This window comes from Pygocentrus nattereri, chromosome 19 (assembly GCF_015220715.1).
Source record: "Pygocentrus nattereri isolate fPygNat1 chromosome 19, fPygNat1.pri, whole genome shotgun sequence".
Lineage (NCBI taxonomy): Eukaryota > Metazoa > Chordata > Actinopteri > Characiformes > Serrasalmidae > Pygocentrus > Pygocentrus nattereri.
Window position 1 is genome coordinate 15,214,263 of NC_051229.1, and position 20,464 is coordinate 15,234,726.

The window sequence follows — 20,464 nt, forward strand, 5'->3', positions numbered from 1 at the left end:
AGAAAGCTTAGTAGAAGAGGAGCGGTTTTGTGGTATTCCAATGGCTTGTAATTCTTCCCTCATTGGTTGATTTATTTATGCCTCACCCACTCCTATTATCTTTATTGCCACCAGGTGTCATTCTTTCCCTTTGTATAAGTACTTAAGTCTCATATAAAACTTTACCTTGAAGAGGTAAGGCATCTCGATAAGCCCCCTAGAGATGTCTCTGTTGACGCAAATAGCTCAAACAGAATAGAACACTCTGTCTGGAGTTTCATGTCTCCTCATAGAGTGGTACGGACTGTCTCCTATGAATCATCAGGCCTTCCACGGCTTTCTCTCTGAAAGGAAAGAAATGAATGTATTTTCTCATCATATTCAGGCAAATACAAAATGATATATTTTCTGGTTATTCCATGTCTTGCATGCACCACAACTACTCTGGCGGCAGATTTTAATGAATTAAAGGAAACATGAAGCACCTGTGAGACACGATTTAATGGAAAATATCAATTTGCGTCTCAGTTTTGCTGTGATTACACAGTCTTTGCTTCAAAGCCACTCCCCATCAGGTTCGATAATGTTTAGATAACAAGTGTTACAGAATAAAACCTTCACTAGGGTGTACTAGCCTGTAGGTTGAATAGGAAGTATGCTAGCTAGTGCACTAGCTAATTTACACTACTGGTGATTTTAGGTATTGCAGCCCAGGACATACTGGTAACGCTCTAGAACTGATTCACAGACTTAAACAGTTTTACATCCTCATTAATTTTGAACTCTCACACAGGCAGTCTGAAACAGAACTATTTGAGTGTGACCCTCCAAATGTGACTATAATTCAGTCATTCAGATCTAAACAATATCATTAAGAGTGGTGAGATATGATATGGTACACTTTAGAGAAATGTACCAAATCTGATCCCTTTACAGTGGTGGAGAAGAGAACTAGGGGTTACAACATCACTACAGAAACATAGCCATTTTATTTATTATCCAAAGTGACCAATGAACCCACACCTGTGGGTTTTCTTTGGGGACATTAACGTCTGGTTCCTATTTCCACCATTGTGACTTTGCTGACATCTTAACCATCTAATTATGCAGAATTTGCAAAAACCTGTGCAGTTCCCCTTTAACAGTTTATTCTGTACATTTCAGGTTCACAGAGACACAGATTGTTTTGTAATGGTAAATCAAACATACAGTAATCAAGCAAGGAAACTTACACACACTAACTTAGCATGACTAAATCATCATACTTGCCTCAAACTGCTTCAAATTGTTAAGTAATCCTAAAACAAGCTTGCTTATGTTGTTTCTGACACTGTGTAACAGGAAGTTATCTATAAACAAACAAAAAAATGTAGAGTATGGGCCCTTTAACAATGCTTTAGCACAGATCAGAGAGCATGAAGGGCTTCACCCAGCCAGCTGCTCTGCATCTGCCTGCTTTCTGCTCACGCTCCACACAAATCCTGTTCCCCTCATAAAGATTACTGACAGAGCAAGCAATATGGCAAGCTAACACACCAACCCCACCCACCCACCCCCCCAACACACCACACAAGCACACACACATACACACACGGAGCAGCCCTCATAATTATCACTGTAGGTCACACGCATGCAAAGAGACTGTTAGTCTCACACATGTCAAAATAGTGCAAGCCATGGGTGTCAGTGCTTCAGAACGCCTTCAGGCAGCTTTGTGTCCATGCCTCAAAGACATGGTTCAATCACTGCTGCAGTGACCGAACACACATACACAAGGCAAGGACCTCAGCTCCTCTCTGAGTAAGAGTACTGGTTATGTAATTGTCAGGCATTTTCTGTTTAAGGCTGTGTCTTGAACTATAACTGTCAGGTCCATAGCTAACTACATTTAGGCTTTTAACAATAAAGTACCTAGACTGTGTGCTGTGTATGCATAATATACAGGTTAACCAATATAGTGCAGAGGAGATGCTTATACAACTACTTGGGAAGAAAATTGTAAAAAAAAAAAATTAAATAAAATTTAATAATAAAAAACATCACATTTTTAAATATTGATCTAAGTTTTCTTTCTGTATTGCTGAAAACATGGTGAATTAGCAAGCATATCTGCTTAGATTGTAGTGGTCTAGTCAATTACCTCAGACATTTTCTTGTAATGGATAAATATGATTTGAAAATATCAGTTGAAATTAATTGCTGTGTTCTGAGAACAACTGAGTTTTGTGCCAATGAAAATCAACATGTTAATGAGTTAATACATATCAATAACTTGTGTTTTGATGCGCAAATGGACATTACATTAATAAAAGAATTGCTACAGATTATCCAAAATGTAATTTAGCACTCCTTCCTAAGTAAATATACAAAACTTGTCTAAATCATCAATAGTTAGTTTATTCTGCTTCACAATACTGTAATAACAAGGTGAGACCTGGGAGAGGCGCTGCTGCTGCTGTACTTCCAGAGATTGACTTACGTTGTGTACAGCCAATCATATCACACCTGTCAGTCTAGAGGCTCTATTGATCCAAAGTAAAGAAAGTGGTAGCCGGGCTGAAGACAGGATTTTGGCTAAAAGCTCAGTACAATGAACATTAGACCTTATTCAAAATCTGTAGTATACAGAGTGAATATATCCTCCTACAATATGGATTTGTGGCAAATTTTGGTCAGTACAGCTGCATATCTGTTTGTTGATTGCTCGTTATAAATCTTGCTTTGCTGCCTAGAGTTAACTTTGGGTTTAAATGAGGTAAAGAGGTAAGTTACAAAACAGTGGCTAGCTAACTAACTAGCTGAGAACTAGCTTATTTAATGCACAGACTCCCTGGTTTTACCTCATTTCATAGTGAGTGTGAGAGTAAGAAAGTAAGAGAGTAAGAAAGAGAGTAAGAGAGAGTAAGAAGCTCATCATAACACAGTTTTATATCACTCAATTCCTCAACCTGAAGATGGAAACTAAGAGGTGGCAGCTCCATCAAAGGCCAGTCAAATGAGATTTTTGCCAGTGAAAATAAAAAAAGTTAATTGAGTGGTCATTATTTCCTTGAGTTCTTGTAAATGTAAGTGTAATAAAATTAATGTTTTACTAATCACAGGAAGGGAGGGGAGAAAGAAGATTAAATAGACCGACAGGGCTGAAGGAGCAGATCTGATGGAGGTTAGTGTTCCAGAAGAAAGTGAGGGAGAGCTGCATAATCTTTTGGCTAAAATTAATAATGAAAGAATATTGTGTCACTATGACTATGAAATTCTGTCAAATAGCTTATTAAACATGCCTACAGAGCATAATCAGACTGAACTGATCTATAATTCGTGTATTTGAGTAATGTATTTAGGACCTGGCAGCTTATCTGAGAGAGGAGAGAGCATTGCTTGACTTCAGTACCTGTGCCTATTGTAAATGGATGGATATAGTGTTTGTTATGCTGCCTCTCTGATTAATACAAACTATGAAGAGACAGATCTACTATGGGCCAGTTTAACCAAATAACCATTTTTTGATGTACTTAACACTGATGGCTTAAAGCTGATGTACTTGACATTTTCTGGCTGTTGCTATTCTAAAAGTGCGTCACAAACATTTCAGGGTCATTAAAAAAATATCTTTGGGGAACATGCCACCAGACCCCCTTAGTACAGGCTTAGCCGACCCCCACAAATCCATGAACCTCTTGTGATGCCTATGAAGGTGAACAGATTCAGACCATACAGGGGTGGTGCTCTGTTGTGAGTCGCTAATAGCAAATGCAAATGAAGGAAAAGCCTGGTGGTGCCACATATCACGCAAATGGTAAAACATCCTTGTTTATGAAGGAGCAAATGTGTTACTGTGACACTGTTTACTGTTAATGTCACAGTAAATCTGGTGGTGCATTTTATGAATACGGCTCCATATACATTGGTCTGTCTATTTGCAGTCTTGCATTTTCCGAGTGCATTTCTTAGCCACATTCCTTGTTAATGTTTTGTACCGTTTTGTGTTTTGATCCCTTTTTCTGTTTTGTTGGATATTGAAATATGAAATATTTGGTCACCATACCTATGACTACACTGCAATATGATTTATGTGACACAATAATAAATGCAAACTGTGCACTTGCTGAGCAAATCCTACCTGACAAAAATTATCCCACCCTCAGCTCCACCTCCTCTCTCCCACAATCCAAATTCCATGATTTCTTCATTCCCTCCCTTGCTTGGCCCTGCATGACCTTGCATCAAAAGAGTAAGGGAGTCATTTAAGCTCTGCTTTATTCAAACTGGGCTCCATTTTAGAGAGCGTCTCCTGCCGTCTACATTGCCTGCTCCTTTTAGAGAAGTACTTGTCACATTGCATTATACAAACAGATAAAAGGAGCCCAAGCTGATGTTGAAACAAGACAGCCCCTTCTTCAGTGTGACACTGAAATACTGTCCCTGAAGGGTCTGGTCAGATGATGTACAGTGGCCCATTCCTAACTGTAAAGCTTTATTTTGTTCCCAGGATTTCTATCATTTTCATCCATTTTAATTGTGTATACATTACACCACACTTCATAAACTAAGGGTGCCCAAAGGTTTTCTTTAGAGGAATGCTATTAGTAGAACCACTTTTGGTTCCCTAAAGCATCTTCCAATGGACACATCATTAAAGAACCATTTTTGTAAATGAAATCTGCTAGTCTGAAAAACTTGTCCAAGCCCAGAACCTTTAGGTGTCTTTATTCCAGGCTCTTCAACTCTAGTCCTGAAGAGCTGTGGCCTGTTTGCACAGTTTGGTGATATTCCAACTAAAATCCATCTGGGTCAAATCATTTGCTAATTGCTGGGTTAATTTAAGTAGGGAAATCACCAAACCATGCTGGGCACCAGCCCTCTAGCCCCTGAGCTGTAGAGACCTTTTGTTTTTAACAGTGTCTGTAGAATATATACAAGTATTGTGATTAGATTGCTACATAGACTGATTGCAATATACCCTTCAATATATTATTATCACAATGCTGAAAGAACAACATGACATTGGTTCAGACTGCCTTGAATTGTTGTGCTTCAAACTTTAGTTCAGTTTAGTTAAAACTAAGTGCACATATACATCACTGGGAATTAAACTGACGATCGGGCAAGTGCTTAGGCTAAGGGTGGAGAAGTGTGCTCCTGAAGGACCAGTGTCTAGCACAGTTTAGTGATTTTCCTGCTCTAACTCACTTACTAAACCTGGCAATTAGCTCCTGAGTTGAATCAGGAAGGAACTTTACTAAACTATGCTGGACTCCAGGTCCTCCAGGATAGATCACCACCCCTGGCTTAGATAGTTATGCCACTTGGGAGACCTCTAAACTAAAGTTTGAATCACAATAATTCAGGGCAGTCTTAACCAGTGTCTTGTTATTGTTTCACTATTGCGATTATAATATATTGCAAGGTGTATTGCATTTAGAATATGTAGCAATCTATTCTCAATACTTGTAGTTTGTTTACAGATACGCTTAAAAACAAAAGGGCTTTTCAGCTGTTTCAGCTGTTATGGTTAAGCCTTATGTGTCCAAAAATGTTTAATACAAAATTAAAAAATTAAAAACCGCATTACTTAAATGCCTTACCACACCCTACATAAAACTCTTAAGTTCATTTAACATCATAAAATACATTTACATACCATAATGTAAGAAACAGATTGTTGTTTACTTACTATTTGATGCAACAATAAATAAACATTTTGGATATGGATATATCATTTTTATAAATATTTTATATTCAGAAAATATCTAGAAAATCTAAATATGGATATTTATATAATGTAGATATTTTAAGCATTTCATGTGTTTCTAGCAACATTTAAAGCAATATTATTCAAATTCATTGTTCAGGTGCTAAATAGGTCAACAAATTTAAGTTGGATTTTTTTAACCATGTATGAACTGATATTAGGTCAATCACGATTACTTGAGCTGTTAGCACCCAAGTTGTTTTTGTGAACATCACTGAATGAGAGGAAACCCACACCAAACGGGGCTTATGAACACATGTATATTTTTGTTATAAATTAAAAATATAAATTGCTACAAACAGTGCATTTGACTTAAAACCTTAGATGAAGCTTGAAGTTTTGTTTAACTAGGTCCATCCGAACACTTGGCAGGCAAACAGACTCCAGTAATATAGTAAAACTTTTAAAAGTTTAGATTTTCCATTAATGTGATTCTGTTGTTTTTTTCTTTGTTTGTTTTCCAGTCTTGTCCCTGCAGCACCATATTGCTTCATGTCAGTGCAGAACTAAATAAGCTGAAACAGTCCTTTGTTATTATTAAATGTTTATGAAGCCCTGAATGAGGTGAAAACAAAACGTGCTAGATTCAGCCTCACTCCTCTCAGCCTCATCATTTATCATTTGATGTGAAAGCGTTTGTCACCATCGGCGATCAAAGGTAAATGCCGCAGTGAGCCTGATGAAACAAGCTGTGGTGTTTGTCTGACTAAAACAGTGTGATACACACTCTACGCATGCGTGAGGTACAGGCCTTTCATCTTGTGCCTCTTTCCCTTGTTTACTGCTTGGTCGGTGTGTGTAATCAGTGTGGGTTCATGTGAGGACAGAAATTGGTCATAGCAAGCGCACATTTTCCATTTGAGATTGTAGACTGTGGCAGCCAGAGCAAGTCTGCTTAGCTTACCTCTAATATCTGTTTGGGTGGAGGGTGTATATGAGTCCAGAGAAAGTAGGACTGTCCTTGTTTATGGATTTTCTTAACAGACCAAGACTTGATATTTGGCTTAAAGTTTACAAATCTCTAATTTCAGCACCTCTTCACACATATAGTGCAAACAAAGGCCAATAAATAAATAGCATAGTAAGCTTTTGGAAAACATTACAATTAAAAATTTCTTAAAGAAATATTTCAGCATGTTTGCATTCAGCATGCAGATGTGTCAAACAGATGATTACTTAGGAAAATCATTTGTATACCAGTGTGCAGTTAGTTGTCCATTGTCCATGGTAATAATCTGTTACAGATGCAACAGAAAGAGATTAGGTTGAGAAAATGCTGAAGTATTCCTGTAAATGGAAGCTTTCAGATGTTTTTCCCCATCATTTGAGCATAACAGCTGTTCTTTACATTGTGTAAGATGTTAATGATGAATAGACAAATACAAATGCTTTAAAATCACTTGGAATACATATGTTTTCTTTTTTTTTAAGCAACCATGTCTATTAAACAGATCTGTCCACTGCCAGAGAGTGAAACATGGCATTGCGTATATAGAGCTTGGGCTTGCGTGCACCCATTTCATGACGCTCCTGATGCACAGTTCTTGTGCTGGTGTTGCTTACAAAAGCAATTTGGAACTGTGCAGTGAGTGTTGCAACAGTGGATAGATGATTTTTACACACTATCCACTTTAGCACTCGGCAGCCCGCTCTGTGAGTTTGCAGGGTCTTCCGCTTCAGGGCTGACCTGTTGTTGCTCCTAGACACTTACGTTTCACAATAATAGCACTTACAGTTGAGTACACTTAAACATTTCCAAACTTCCCCTCAAGGAAGCTCAGTGTTAATTGTAGTTATCAGCCTACATCTGATTGGGCTAATCAGTTTTTCATTAAATTAAAGCAGGTGTGCTGCTGATGGATTTATGGCTTTGTGCACTGAGGAGAAACATCTAGAATCTAGAACTCATAAACTGGTAAGAAAAACGTAACTACGTTTTTAATATGAGTTATTTTTAATGCATAGTTGTTTATTTGCATTTACTCTAAAACTATATAGTGTTTTTACAAAACAGTCATTGTCAAGAAAATTTGGTCTGACAAGTGGTGGGGCCAACGTCAAGAGGGTAAAGCTTACATACAGCAATTCTAATGTAAAGCTGTGTCATATTAAAATCTCATGCTTTATATGTCAAGATTAAAACAGTGTTTTTAGCAAGAAAAATTTGAATAAGAGATTTGAAAGAGATTCGACTGCCTTTTTTTCCCGTTGTGTCACGATTCTTCTCTCATGCCTATGTAAGTAATTTTGCAAAATACCCCAATAATAATAAATATGGTGATAATTAATGAGAAAAAATAAGGACTATTAATTACTGTTGCAACTTATGCAGCAAAAAAGTTCAGAAATTAATTCCAGGGGGTGTTAGCGCTCAATTAATTTTATCTTTACTGAATATAATAAAAAAAACTGGGTATTTTGGGTTTAATTAAAGTTTTAAAATATAGTTGACAGCAGCATAATAAGTGAAATCTGACAACAAATTTGCAACTCAGCTATGTACTTTAATCTGAAACCATTCCATGACCCCAAACTTACATTATTTCGATAGGATATTTCTTCCCTTCCCTTCTTCCCTCCTTCGCTTGGCATGACAAGTTCCCTACTCTATTTGCAGGGAGAGTGATGGAGTATTTTCCTTGTCACCTTCTCTCTCTTTCTCTCTCTCTCTCTCTCTCTCTCGTCGTTGATGGCAGAGCATGCAGACCCAAGGTGGTGTGTGTTGTGTGTGGTGGCAGTGTGTTGACCCATGTGATGTTGCTCTGGAGGGCAGCATAAATCTCAGCACAGGGAAAGCTCGCTCAGGGCTATGCACTTTCTTCATGCCTCAGCACTTCAGCAGCTTAGAGACCTTTCCTCTGTGTGAGCTTCAGTGAGAAGCTATGGCAAAAAGCGCATGCTTAAGGCACCTAGTTGACCTGCTTATAATAGGGTGTTAGCATGTTAACCCCTTACAGCAGCCTTATTATTCAGTTATTAGCTCAGGATTTATGAGTCAAAGTACTGAACTCTCAAATAAAAATATGTTATTTAATGTCACTTTTTATGTTGTTATTTTATCACTTTGTTTTCAGGCAACAATGACAGAGAAGCTGTTTTACAGATTTTGTAATCATGCTGCATTCAGCTAAAACTCCTAACTTAGAGTGTCTGACCTCTTACTAGGATAAATCAAAGAAAATGTCCTATCAGCTGGGAATTCCTTTTTGGAAAGTTGGGATGCGGGTCTCAAAGAGAATTCAACCAAATGTTTGATGTGAAATGAAATGTACTGTTTCAGCTCTCTTTACAGTGGTGGTGCTAGAACCAGGTCGCAATATCTGTAGGCTTTTTATTTCCTATAAAAGTCATTAGCAAGCCTAGATGTGTCTTGTAAGATTTTGGATGTAATGTTTGAAATTAAACTTACTTCACAGAAAGTGAGCTAATTTTACAGGCATTAAATGCTTTAGATGTCTGGTTCCTTTCACCACCAATGTGAACAAATCTGTCTCTAGAATTAAGAATCTCACATTAAACCACTCTGAGCAACTTTGTTTACATCTTAATGATGTAATTATACAGAAATTTTGAAAAGTGAGTGGAATTCCCCTTCAACTCAAAGTTCAGATATGATGCCAAGGTTGTAGAGTCAAGGGTGTAGATCTCCTGATAATAGGGTCAATGCTTAGACAGTTGTCACCAGTCACACTGCTGACTGGATCATTGCATCGCTGTCTCCACATTGAAACTCATAAAATACTTTAGAAACTACCGCAGTGTTGTCATGCTAGTTTTGGCTGTGAGACCATTTTTCAACACAATATGTATATTAAAAAAGAACACAAAACCTGCCTTTAAGAGGACACTCAGATGTGTTAAAATGTGTCCTCTTAAAGTCTGTGTGTTGTTGTTTTGTTTTTAACACATCTGTCTTGAGTGTACAATAAATATGGTACAAATAAGCATTAAATATGGTATCTACTAGGGAAATGAAGTGGAATCTCAGGATAAAGTGGGTCAAAAAAATGTATGTAGCCTTTTTGTTACCATTAACATACCTCTGTAGATTTGAAAGCACAATTACTATGCAGGTGTTGAATTTAATCTTGGGACAAACATAAAATGTGTCTTGTGCAAAAGTTATATCACATTTAAATTTTCCTAACTATATAGTATATTATATAGTACTAGTATATTCAAAACTATATACTAAAACTTGCTGAAAAATGTCATGTGTAGGTTGTTTTGTTGTGGAGGATTTAAAAAATATTTTCCCTTAACTAACAAAACTAGCTGAAAACTAACAGTTTGACTGGTGGTGTTCAAACTTTTGCATAAAATGTGGCGTATTGCATAAAATGTGCCAGGTATTGAGCCCTAATGTAAGTGCTCTGGATTTACTGTAGTAGTTCACCCATTTTTGTGTACAGTAAAGCACTGGCATCTGAACTGACCTTCAGAGCAAATACTGCCATTTCTTGTCATTTCAATTATGTCTGCTTTTTTACTGCCTGTACTCTTTAGCTGTAAAACATGCCCAGCACCACTGTAGATACACAGAAACAGACTGCATATTCACATGACTTTAATGCTATAAATTGTGACTTTAATGCTATAAATTACATAAGCTGCTGGCAATGTACTATATTTTACAACAATTGCAGTGAGTTTTCACTGGTGATAATATATGTTATATAGATGTTGTTTTATAGTAGTAAAATAAGCAAAGACATTCTATTGAGACTGGATTCTCAGCTTTTGATCGATACCACATTTGTGTTTTTGGTAACACTTTATTTGGCGTGGTCCTTTGTAGATTCTTAATATCTTAACAGATTATCAGTAACACATCAACAACATATTAGTGAGTATCATAGCAGTAGTGAAGCATCTGAATACCTTGCAGTAAATATCTTGTAGATGTTCTGTTGATACATTACTTATATTAAGTAGATGTATTGTTACTATGTTACTTTCATTACTCAAAACCTAACCCTAACCCAGGCCTTAATCCTAACCCTGATATGTTTATAACATGTTACTGAGTGTGCGGAGTGTTTGTTTCATTGAAAAGGACCACTCAAAAAAAACTATTTACATTTGTGTCATGAAACAAAAGTAGTCTTGAATAATTCTGCTTTCTGAAGGTTAACAGGAATGTGCTGCTTGGGATATCACTCATTTAAGCAGATGTGTGTAGGCCAGAACAACATGTCACGCAATCCTTATTTGAGCCAACATAAAGATGTAAATGAGCTCCCCCACGGATGTAAATTAATGTAAATTGAGGATGGTGTTGGACCAAGGATGCTTTCTTGCGGCACATCATTGCTTACAGATAATGAAAGGTGCTAAATCTGAAGATCCAGCTTGCACTGAGTACAAATAATTCTTTGCTTTTTTAATGTACCCCAGTGTTCCTGTGCTGTGGTATTTTTTGGAAAACAACCTGGGATGTTTGTTTTTTTTACATGTAGCTGGGATTGTGCACTGTTATTGAAATGCAGGTGAAAAGAACAGCAGTGGCATTCAAATGAGGCATGTTCACGATCTGCCTGATGAGTAAATGCATCACAACAAGCACTTGACATTTAATTTTAATGGTATATGTAAATGTATTACATCTTCTCATACTTAGGCATTAATTTTCCCTCCATTACAATACGAACCCTATTATCAATAACTTATTATCTATAGGTATTTATATTAAAAATAATTATACTTTTAATACATAATTACTGTTTTTTGCTGAATTTAACATATTGGAAATAATGAAACAAAACTTATGGCACAAAAGTTATGGCACATTTATATTTTATGTTTTGGCTTTTCCACTATTTTAAACTCAGCAAACAAATAAAAATTTCTGGACTAAAATTATTTACCTGAAATAATTTTACCTTACCACAGTAAACTTACCACAGTAAGTGAAGTTAAAATGGATATGATGAATAAAACTAAACTAAGCAAGAAATGTGAAGTTTACAGAAAGAAGTGCTGGCAAATAATAGTACATACACTTTGAACTTTTAATCAAGAAACAGTTTCTCTACTAGAAAATATTGTTTTTACCTAAAACAATTACATATAAAATTCAAATGATAACATCTTAAAATTCAACATTTACATTTTAATTCTTACTTATAAGAAATAAATTTTTACTAGTAAAAATGTCATTTTAACATGTAAATTTGCACATATAATTAGAAGACATGTCTAATTACTCTTCACTTACTTGTTTTAGAAGCTAAACATACTTTTCACACAGAGGAGGGGGATTCACCAATCATCAAATGTAAAGCAACTAGAGGCTGGTGGTTCATGTGGTTCAGGCCTTATTTTTCGAAGGATTGTGTTGTTTTATGAATCAAGCAACACTGCAAAGCAGCAAAACTCACCAGTAATCCTCTATTAGGAATGAGCAAATTTGTTACTATCATGCTATTTGCTCTTAACATTGTGGTATTTTTTTTAGTAAATTTCTTTTCCTTACCTTTAAGCTGTAGTGTATTATTATTACATATAGTTACTAAAGTATACATTTAAAACAAGAAGTGTGAGTGCTGAGGGGGCTGCAGCACACCCCAATTTTTAAGTGTAACTGCATCTGCTAAAAATGATTAGAAAAGATGTGCAGGTAGCCACACACTATTTAAGTTATTGCTGCATTGTCATTAAAGCAAGCTTAATCACTTCTTTCTCAACTGTAGGACACTTTTTGGGTGGGGTGGGGAATAGAGGGGCTGAGTCACTTAAATACAACAAGGCTGAGGTGCATTAATAAAATTTAGCAAACATTTAAACATTTACATTTAAACAGCTACTCAGAAGGTTAACTTAAAATTTCAGGTTAACCTGATGTTTATTTTTTTATAGTGAAGAAATATTTATGTGGAAAGCATGTGATTGGTCAGAATGCATACAGTAAACAACGTGACAACGCAGTAAATGACCTTCTGCAATTTCAGTATTAGAAAGTCCGATATCACAATATTGATTGTTTGATATATTGTGCTACCCTTGAAAATAATATATATTTTCTCACTTTCTGTGAAAATGGAGACACATCAAGATTCTACTCACACAGCCAGGACACCAGAGGGCCTGTCTGTGTGTGTGTGTGTTTATATGTGTGTGTGTGTGTGTGTGTGTGTGTGTAGGTGTGTTTATGTGTGTGTAAGGCAGAGAGAGAAAGAAAAAGAGGAGGCTAGTGTATGGCACTATTTTTGGGATGAGAACAGATTTCAAAGTAGCTCCAGCAAATTCTCTCTCCCAAACCCCCAAAACTGAGACAATCCCAGCTTGTGTTGTGTGTGTGTGTGTGTGTGTGTGTGTGTGTGTGTGTGTTTGCAGAGCTTTTTCTCAGACTTCAGTGCACAGCAGAATTATTTTCGGGTACAATCTGACTCACTGAGCTTATGATGACAAATCTAGATTTTTTGAATCTTGCACACAACAGAGTCATTTGTGGCATACAGAGATTATCTAACTGTACTCATTCTGTTGTTTTAATAGTGTGTTTTTCTCTATTACATTATCCACAAATCTGCATCCTGTAGGAATTTGTACATTTCGTGTACAAAAAAACAGGCCTAACATTATACTAGCCTAAACAATGGCGCAAGTACAGCACCTGCGTACCATTTTATTGGTGAGGGCCATGTACTTTTAAAGGTCTAGAATGGCCCAGCACAGAACGTTACCAGCAGTGAATGTTTCAGATATAAACAAATAAAAGAATTTAACAGCAAGGTAAAGATAGTTCTGTCTTGCTAACATTTTAAATTAGCTAGCTAGATAGCTACTCAGTACTCAGGATCCATTTGTTAAAAGGCATCAGTATGTTTACTTTTTTTTTTTTATTGTCCTGCTTTCATATCCGTAAATAGCAATGAGCTTTTACATCTTATATGTTCTATATTACTGATATTCTATATCATCTTATATACTCTGTAATATTCAACTCAAATACTTGAAATGAAACAATGCAAAGCAAAATTTAGGTTAGATGAACAAAAGCAATATTTCATATCAATTCAGACCAGAAAAAAACTTACAATCCACTATATACAATGCTTAAACAACTGGGATATATTAATATTATTAGTATTAATCATTTTTAAATGACTGCTGTGCTCTACAGTTAGAACAAATATGTTATACAGACTTTTGCTGTTGTCAGAACAAAAGCTTATATCTCCAAAATTATGTCAAAAACTGAAAAAATGAGCACATTCTGGAAATGGGTGTGTATGTGTGCATGTGAAAGTAAAGAACATTTTTGCAAAACAAGAGTGTGTGAATGAGTGTGCCTCAAAGCTTCAGAGCTTGTTCTGTTTGTCGACAGTGTGTATTATGGGACATGGTTAATCACAGGTATCAGTATGCCACAATGTTTTCTGACCCAAACTGACTGACTGGAAAATCAATGTGTGTGTTTAACTGCCCGCTGTATCAATGACAAAGTGAAGACTCAACAGAAGTGCCTCACTCTCTTTCTTTTCCCAAAATAGACTGGGGGAATGAAGAAGAATGGAGGAGTGAGAAATGTTGAATAATGAATTTTGAATAATGGGTGTCTAGTCTACATGGCATGTGTGGCATTCACAGCCTCCACTAATTTATCTTTGACTGCAGTCAGTGGTTATGTTTAGGCAAAAGGCATTCATCAGTGAGTTATAGCTGTAGCTTCTTTTTTGGATGGCTTCTGAGCCACAGTGTGCTAATTTTACAATGAACTATCACAAGCTTTTTCAAACAAAGACTATATATAGGAATAATTCCTTCTGCTAAGCACCTGACTCTTATCCTGTGGCTACACTGAGTTCTGAGTTTGGCCCAACAGATGTATCTGTTGACTGATAATATCAGCCCATGTTGAAGTCCCATTAGTTTATTGGTATTTGCAAAAAACTCTAGTTGATATGATAAATGATATGAAATGATAAAGCACACCATTTGTTGTGAGGTAAGCTGAAGAAAAGCATCACACACTGAATAGGTTTTTGAAATGGACCATAGTGACAGCTACTCTATGCCAAGGCTCGTTACTTAAAAAGTTGCTATAAAACTGCAGAGTACAAAGTAAAATATATGTTTATATCTGTTACAAACTTCAAATAAAAGAACAGAAGCTCCTTCAAATGTCCATGTTAATCTAGAATGACAAAAATGTTCATTTGCATCAGCACTAACTTAGCATTAGCTATGATTTAATGTTATACTATTGGCAACCTATAGCACACTATTGGTGTGCTAATGAATTAACAATACTGTGTTTTTTGTTTGTTTGTTTGTATTAGGAATGGTAGATGGCACAGTTTTAATATGCACGACAGTATTAACATGGAACACAGATAACCATGAGGGCTGTTCAATTACCATACAATACTGTTCAAAAGTGTGAAACCTCTTGTTATTTTAGTAAATACTGTCATTTTATACATTTGATAACTTATATGGTGTAGATTGAAATACTATAAGACATCAGAAGGTATAGTAAGGTGTTTCTTTCAATATACTCAAAAGTTTTAGGAACACCAAAATGTGATAAATAATATAAAATAATGATCTGTTTACAGCAATTCCTAAACCAAGATTTGGTCATCAGTCTTCAAAGATGAGGCATTCTGTATTTGCAACAATTTTTATTGTTTTTATGTTATTAAAAACAGTAATTCTAAACATTTGAATGCTAGTGTACATACTTTATCTCTCACAGTCCTCTGCTGTGCCTCTTGAGAAAGTGACGATGACATAGGCATGAGATCATGTGTGTTTAAACAGACTGATTGAGTGAAAACCTGTCAATTGGTGTTTGTGCCAGAGTTAGGGTTAGGGTATGTGTTGTTGTTGTTGTTGTTGTTGTTAGTTTGGATTAACGAAAGGGTGATGTGTAAAAACGCTGCATTGACTCATACAGGCCCAGAAACTGCATCTGAGATGTGTCCATGGGGAAGTTTTAATCAGTTAGTGTTTCTTTGTCCATATACTGTGCTGCTAAATCAGAAATACTGAAGAAAACTACACAAAAGAGTGGCTAACTGCTAAAAATCAAATACTTGTGCACACACATTACAAAATGTGTTCAGTTCCAGCTGTCACTGTGACACCACTCTTTTACCATGCTCTCACATCCTTTGTCTTCTAAATGGGTGTTATTTAAGCATCATTTATTGAAACTGAGCTTGTGATGTGGTGGATTGCACTTGTAGCTGGCTAACTATGCTAGCATTAGTGTAGCCCTCACTACCTTACTTTAACACCAGACATTCAAATTTATGCACAACAAGCAAATATGCAAAAAAAAAAAAAAAAAAAAAACATAAGGCAGGGGTTTGTGATAAAGTGGATGATAAGAGTAGACCTAAAGATAAAACTTCACAAAGGAGGCTACAATTGATAAACTTTAAACAAAATAAGTAGGTTTTTCAAAATAAGAGTGCCAAAAATTGGGCCAGTTTTGTTTCCTGAAAGAACCCTTTAAAGCATATTTTAATTAACAATAAAAGTTCTGTAGGGAATCAGAAGTGATTTCCTTTTGGACACCTTTTTTAAGAACTGTAGATGAAGTTAATATTTTAGAAGCCATTCAATGTACAAACATATATAATCCCAGAGACTTTACAGACCTTTTCTCACAAATGAGCACAGCAAGGTAGTACAAACTCTGGAGGAGTTGATTTAAGATTGGTGATTGGGTACAGTCCAGCTCATGCAACTTTGCATTGCCAATTTTTCAATCCAAGCACCCCCAGCCATGGGCAGCATATGGCACAGCTGGGTATCAAACCTGAGTAGCTGTGGTAGTCTTACTTCTGAAGCAGTACTTGAGGCAGTACTGCTACTACCTGCTAGGAATGCTTAAGTATGTATCATATATTTTTTTCCCAAATTTCAATGTCATGAAATCAGTAAGACGTATACAAAGTCATTCAGTATGATGTGAAATGTGAAACTTACTAAGTTCAAATTATTTTCAACAGTGGTGATAGGATCCAGACATCTGAAGTGTTTGATGCCGTCTTCACTGACAGTTGATGTCATCCTATGAAATGGTTATTAATACACTACTTGGTGCCTGAGACCATGTTTATGATAGTTATGGGATAAGATTTTGACTGTGGTTGAGGCAGCTTCCCCAAGCAAATGAATCTGATTGCAAGTGTGTTTTGAAAGATTATTCAAAGAGAAACTTTGTGAAGGACCTGTCTTCCAAGAATTGATCTACTATTGTCAACACATCTCCATCAGTATGATGTTGATTTTGAATTTGAGTCAGATCTTCTTTTTACGCCTGTGGGTGTGATCTTAATATGTAAAGACATGTGGCTTGGTCTGAAAAACACCACAAAATCTGACCTGACACTTCTGACTTCTATTATTTTAGACTTTAGAGGGAGACTTGCAGCAATGCAAGGACAACATATTCAGCATGTTTTTTGTGTCTTTGCAACACCATTTCTTTCAATTCAGCTTTAAAGTGTCTAGTGACATGTGTCCTGAGGAGAAAGAACAGAGAGGCCCTTTTCATTCTGTAACCCCAAAATGTGGATCTACTGAGAGTTTAATATACTGACACAACTTGATGTGACTCTGCAACCCTGTGAGACCCAGCAAGGGCCACAGAGAGTGCTGGATTTGGCAATTACAGGGAGCACTCTGACTTGGCTGGAATCCCCACATGAGTCTCTGAGTGTGATGGAACTGTGCCCAGTGACTCAACCTTTAAGTGTGTGCCAAAGCCCACAAACAGCAGCTATATCATTCATTATTCTCACTCCACTCAGATCCAAATAACCAGATTAGATGGGCTGATACAGCTAGTAAGTTAATGTATAATCTGCCTTGTTAAAAAATCCCCCTTGTTCCCAATTAGTTCGCTTCACTGTCTAAACGTTGTGAAAACCTTGCTAAAGATTTCATTATCCTTATCCTTGCATTTGTGAAAATATTTGCAAACGTGTTTTTGGATGACATGTTTTCTACAATATTGATGTTTTTGGGTGAGGGGATTGATTCCTTGTCTAGACATGGACTGCAAAATTAGCTTTAAAAAAGATGGAATTTAACTTTTTAACATCTTTTCATGTTTATTTTTCCTTTCAATTTAGTCAACTCCCAAGACTAGCCTCAATCTGTAAAGTAAAATCAGTGGTGTTAAATTAAGCCTTATAAAGATCATACAGTTTTGAGAAAGTTTACACTTTGAAATCATCTGGAATTTCTGCATTAATGTCTCCTAAAATGTGATAATTAAACATTTTAAAAAGAACCTCTACTATAAAGCCATCTTACCCTCAAGTAGATTTTGGTGTTTAATATAAATGTTGCTTTGCATCAGTGATGCTCTACTTATTTCAACACTTTGTTTAATAAAGATAAGACACTATCAAATGTTTTGTGAGGTGTTTGTTAAATAAGTTTTAGAATCTTAAAAATAAAGTTTTTTGTAATAATGCTATAGAACAACTACTTTTGGTTCACAAAATAACCTTTCAGTGCCTGCTCCTTTAAAAAAAACTCAAATGAAAGCACTAGCAAACCAAAAGTGGTTCTTCTGTGGTTCTGGAGAATGCTTTTTGAAAACTTCATTTTTTACAAATGTAACTTCAGACCACATTTTAGAAACCATTCATGCATGAAGCCCATATAATTCCAAAAGGCTAACAAACTTTCTCACAACTGAGCACAACAAGGATAATACAAACTCTGGAGAAGCTGATTTAAGATTGGTGATTGGGCGTAGTCTAGCACTTGCAGCTTTCCATTGCCAGTTTTTCAGTCCAACCACCCCTAGCCACGGACAGCATATGACACAGCTGGGTATCAAACCTGTGTAGCAGCAGTGTGGGGTGCGTCTGGGCAGAATGCTGTAGTATGTTTTAAAGGTGAATCTGTTCAATGGTTCTTGCGCTGAGACACAGTAAATTGCTCTTTGTATGCTGTACTGTGAAGGAAGTGGTGGGGAGGGATTTGTATGGGTTGTATTTAATTGTCCAATTGTCCAACCATGTAGGACTGCAGAGGGAACCTGAAGCTTATAACATTTCTCTGCAAGTTTCAGCAAAGAATGCCTTAACTTTCACTGACTTCACACAGAGATTTTATAAACCTAGGATACTTCACCTTCACTGCAGTCATTTGGCTTCCTGCTGCTCATTTCATTTGAGATTAGGGACAGTCATTCAGGCTCTTAGTAGATCACTGTACTTCTTGTCCAAATGTAATGCAACCTAAATTTTGCTGATGCTTTTGCAGAATCTCATATTCTGTTTATCTTGTGAATATCCATCTTTGTGATAGTATCAGCGTGATGCTGAGATAAGCTCAGAAGGGATGGATTCAAGTGCCATTAGACGCAGCGCTGGCTGCTGAGACGTGTTTTGCGGTGCCTTTATACCTGGAATTAACGTTACATAAGTAGCTGAAACGCTATGTGTAATTCATCAATAGGCCTGTTCCATCCGCTTAGCCACACTATCGCTTTAGAAAGAAGAGTGAAGAATATAAACAGTGCGTTAGCGTAGGACAATGGCTCTTTCAGCTCCCATCTCTTTCTGAATTCAATGTCATCTGCTGTTCTGCTGGCACGACAGATATCTCCTCCTTTTATGTAATCAGAAGGTCGCGCACAATCTACCAGCTTTAATTTATTCAAAGTGAAATGACATTCTCAGTCTGTGCAGGCAGGCGCGAACACACACTCTCACACAGGCTTCCTGCAGGCATTTCTGAAATGGTTTCCAGGCACATCCTCTTGTCTGCTTCTATTATTCCATAGGTTTGATGAGTTCAGTATGTGTAGGGAGGTGAGTCATTAGTGCATGATACACGTGGACTGCAACATGCGTTCACTCATGCAGCAATGGCCAATGTTTCAGTGGTTTGCCTGACCAAGGTCTAAGTACAGATCTCAAAAATTTGATGGATGTTGCTACAAATCCCTTTTGTCAATACCTCCTGCCACAAAGTGTACTGTTTCTATGCTAATGTACATGTCATGCAGTTTTTCAAGGGAGAACATGTAGAGCGCACAGCTGTTCTAATTATACACCACCTCCTCTCTCCATCTCTCTCCCTCCATGGTCCCCACCCACATGCTGTTTCTCTCTCCCTCTCTCTCTTTCCCTCTATTCCCTCTTTCTCTCCTCTCTGTAGGTGTGTGGTAGACTGATCCCTCCTGAGTGAGGTGGTGGGGTGCTCATGGCTGCCGCACAGGGCCTGAGCTGGCTGGGCTTGAGCCTGGCTCTGCTGGCCCTCAGCGTGGTGTGCCAGAGCTGCCCGCCACGCTGCGACTGTGTGGCTCAGCTGCGCTCCGTGTCCTGCCAGCGCAAGCGCCTGTCCGGCGTGCCCGAAGGCATCCCCACGGAGACAAGGCTGCTTGACCTCAGTCGGAACCGGCTGCGCTGGGTTTCACCGGGAGACCTGGCACCGTATCCACGGCTGGAGGAAGTAGACCTGAGCGAGAACCTCATCTCTACACTAGAGCCCAATGCCTTTGCCAGTCTGCAGGCCTTGCGCACGCTGCGTCTCCGTGGGAATCAGCTGAAGCTGGTGCCCATGGGTGCCTTCGCTCGCCTGTCGAACCTCACAACCCTAGATCTGAGCGAGAACAAGATTGTCATCCTACTGGACTACACCTTTCAGGACTTGCGCAGCCTCAAACACCTGGAGGTAAGAATGATGAATGGACTGATAAAAGAATGGGTGAATTGATATATCATGGGGGAAAAAATGTAAATGTTATTT

General features: G+C 37.3%; 1 protein-coding gene across 1 annotated transcript in view; it reads left to right on the top strand.

Annotated features, from left to right (window-relative positions):
• Nucleotides 1-20,464, top strand: part of LOC108427150 (leucine-rich repeat and immunoglobulin-like domain-containing nogo receptor-interacting protein 3) — a 78,131-nt gene that overhangs the window by 45,314 nt on the left and 12,353 nt on the right. Inside the window, exon 2 of the mRNA XM_017697102.2 lies at nt 19,874-20,389. Within this exon, the coding sequence (XP_017552591.2) occupies nt 19,919-20,389 (471 nt within the window). The 5' untranslated portion in view covers nt 19,874-19,918. The remainder of the gene's footprint in view (nt 1-19,873; nt 20,390-20,464) is intronic.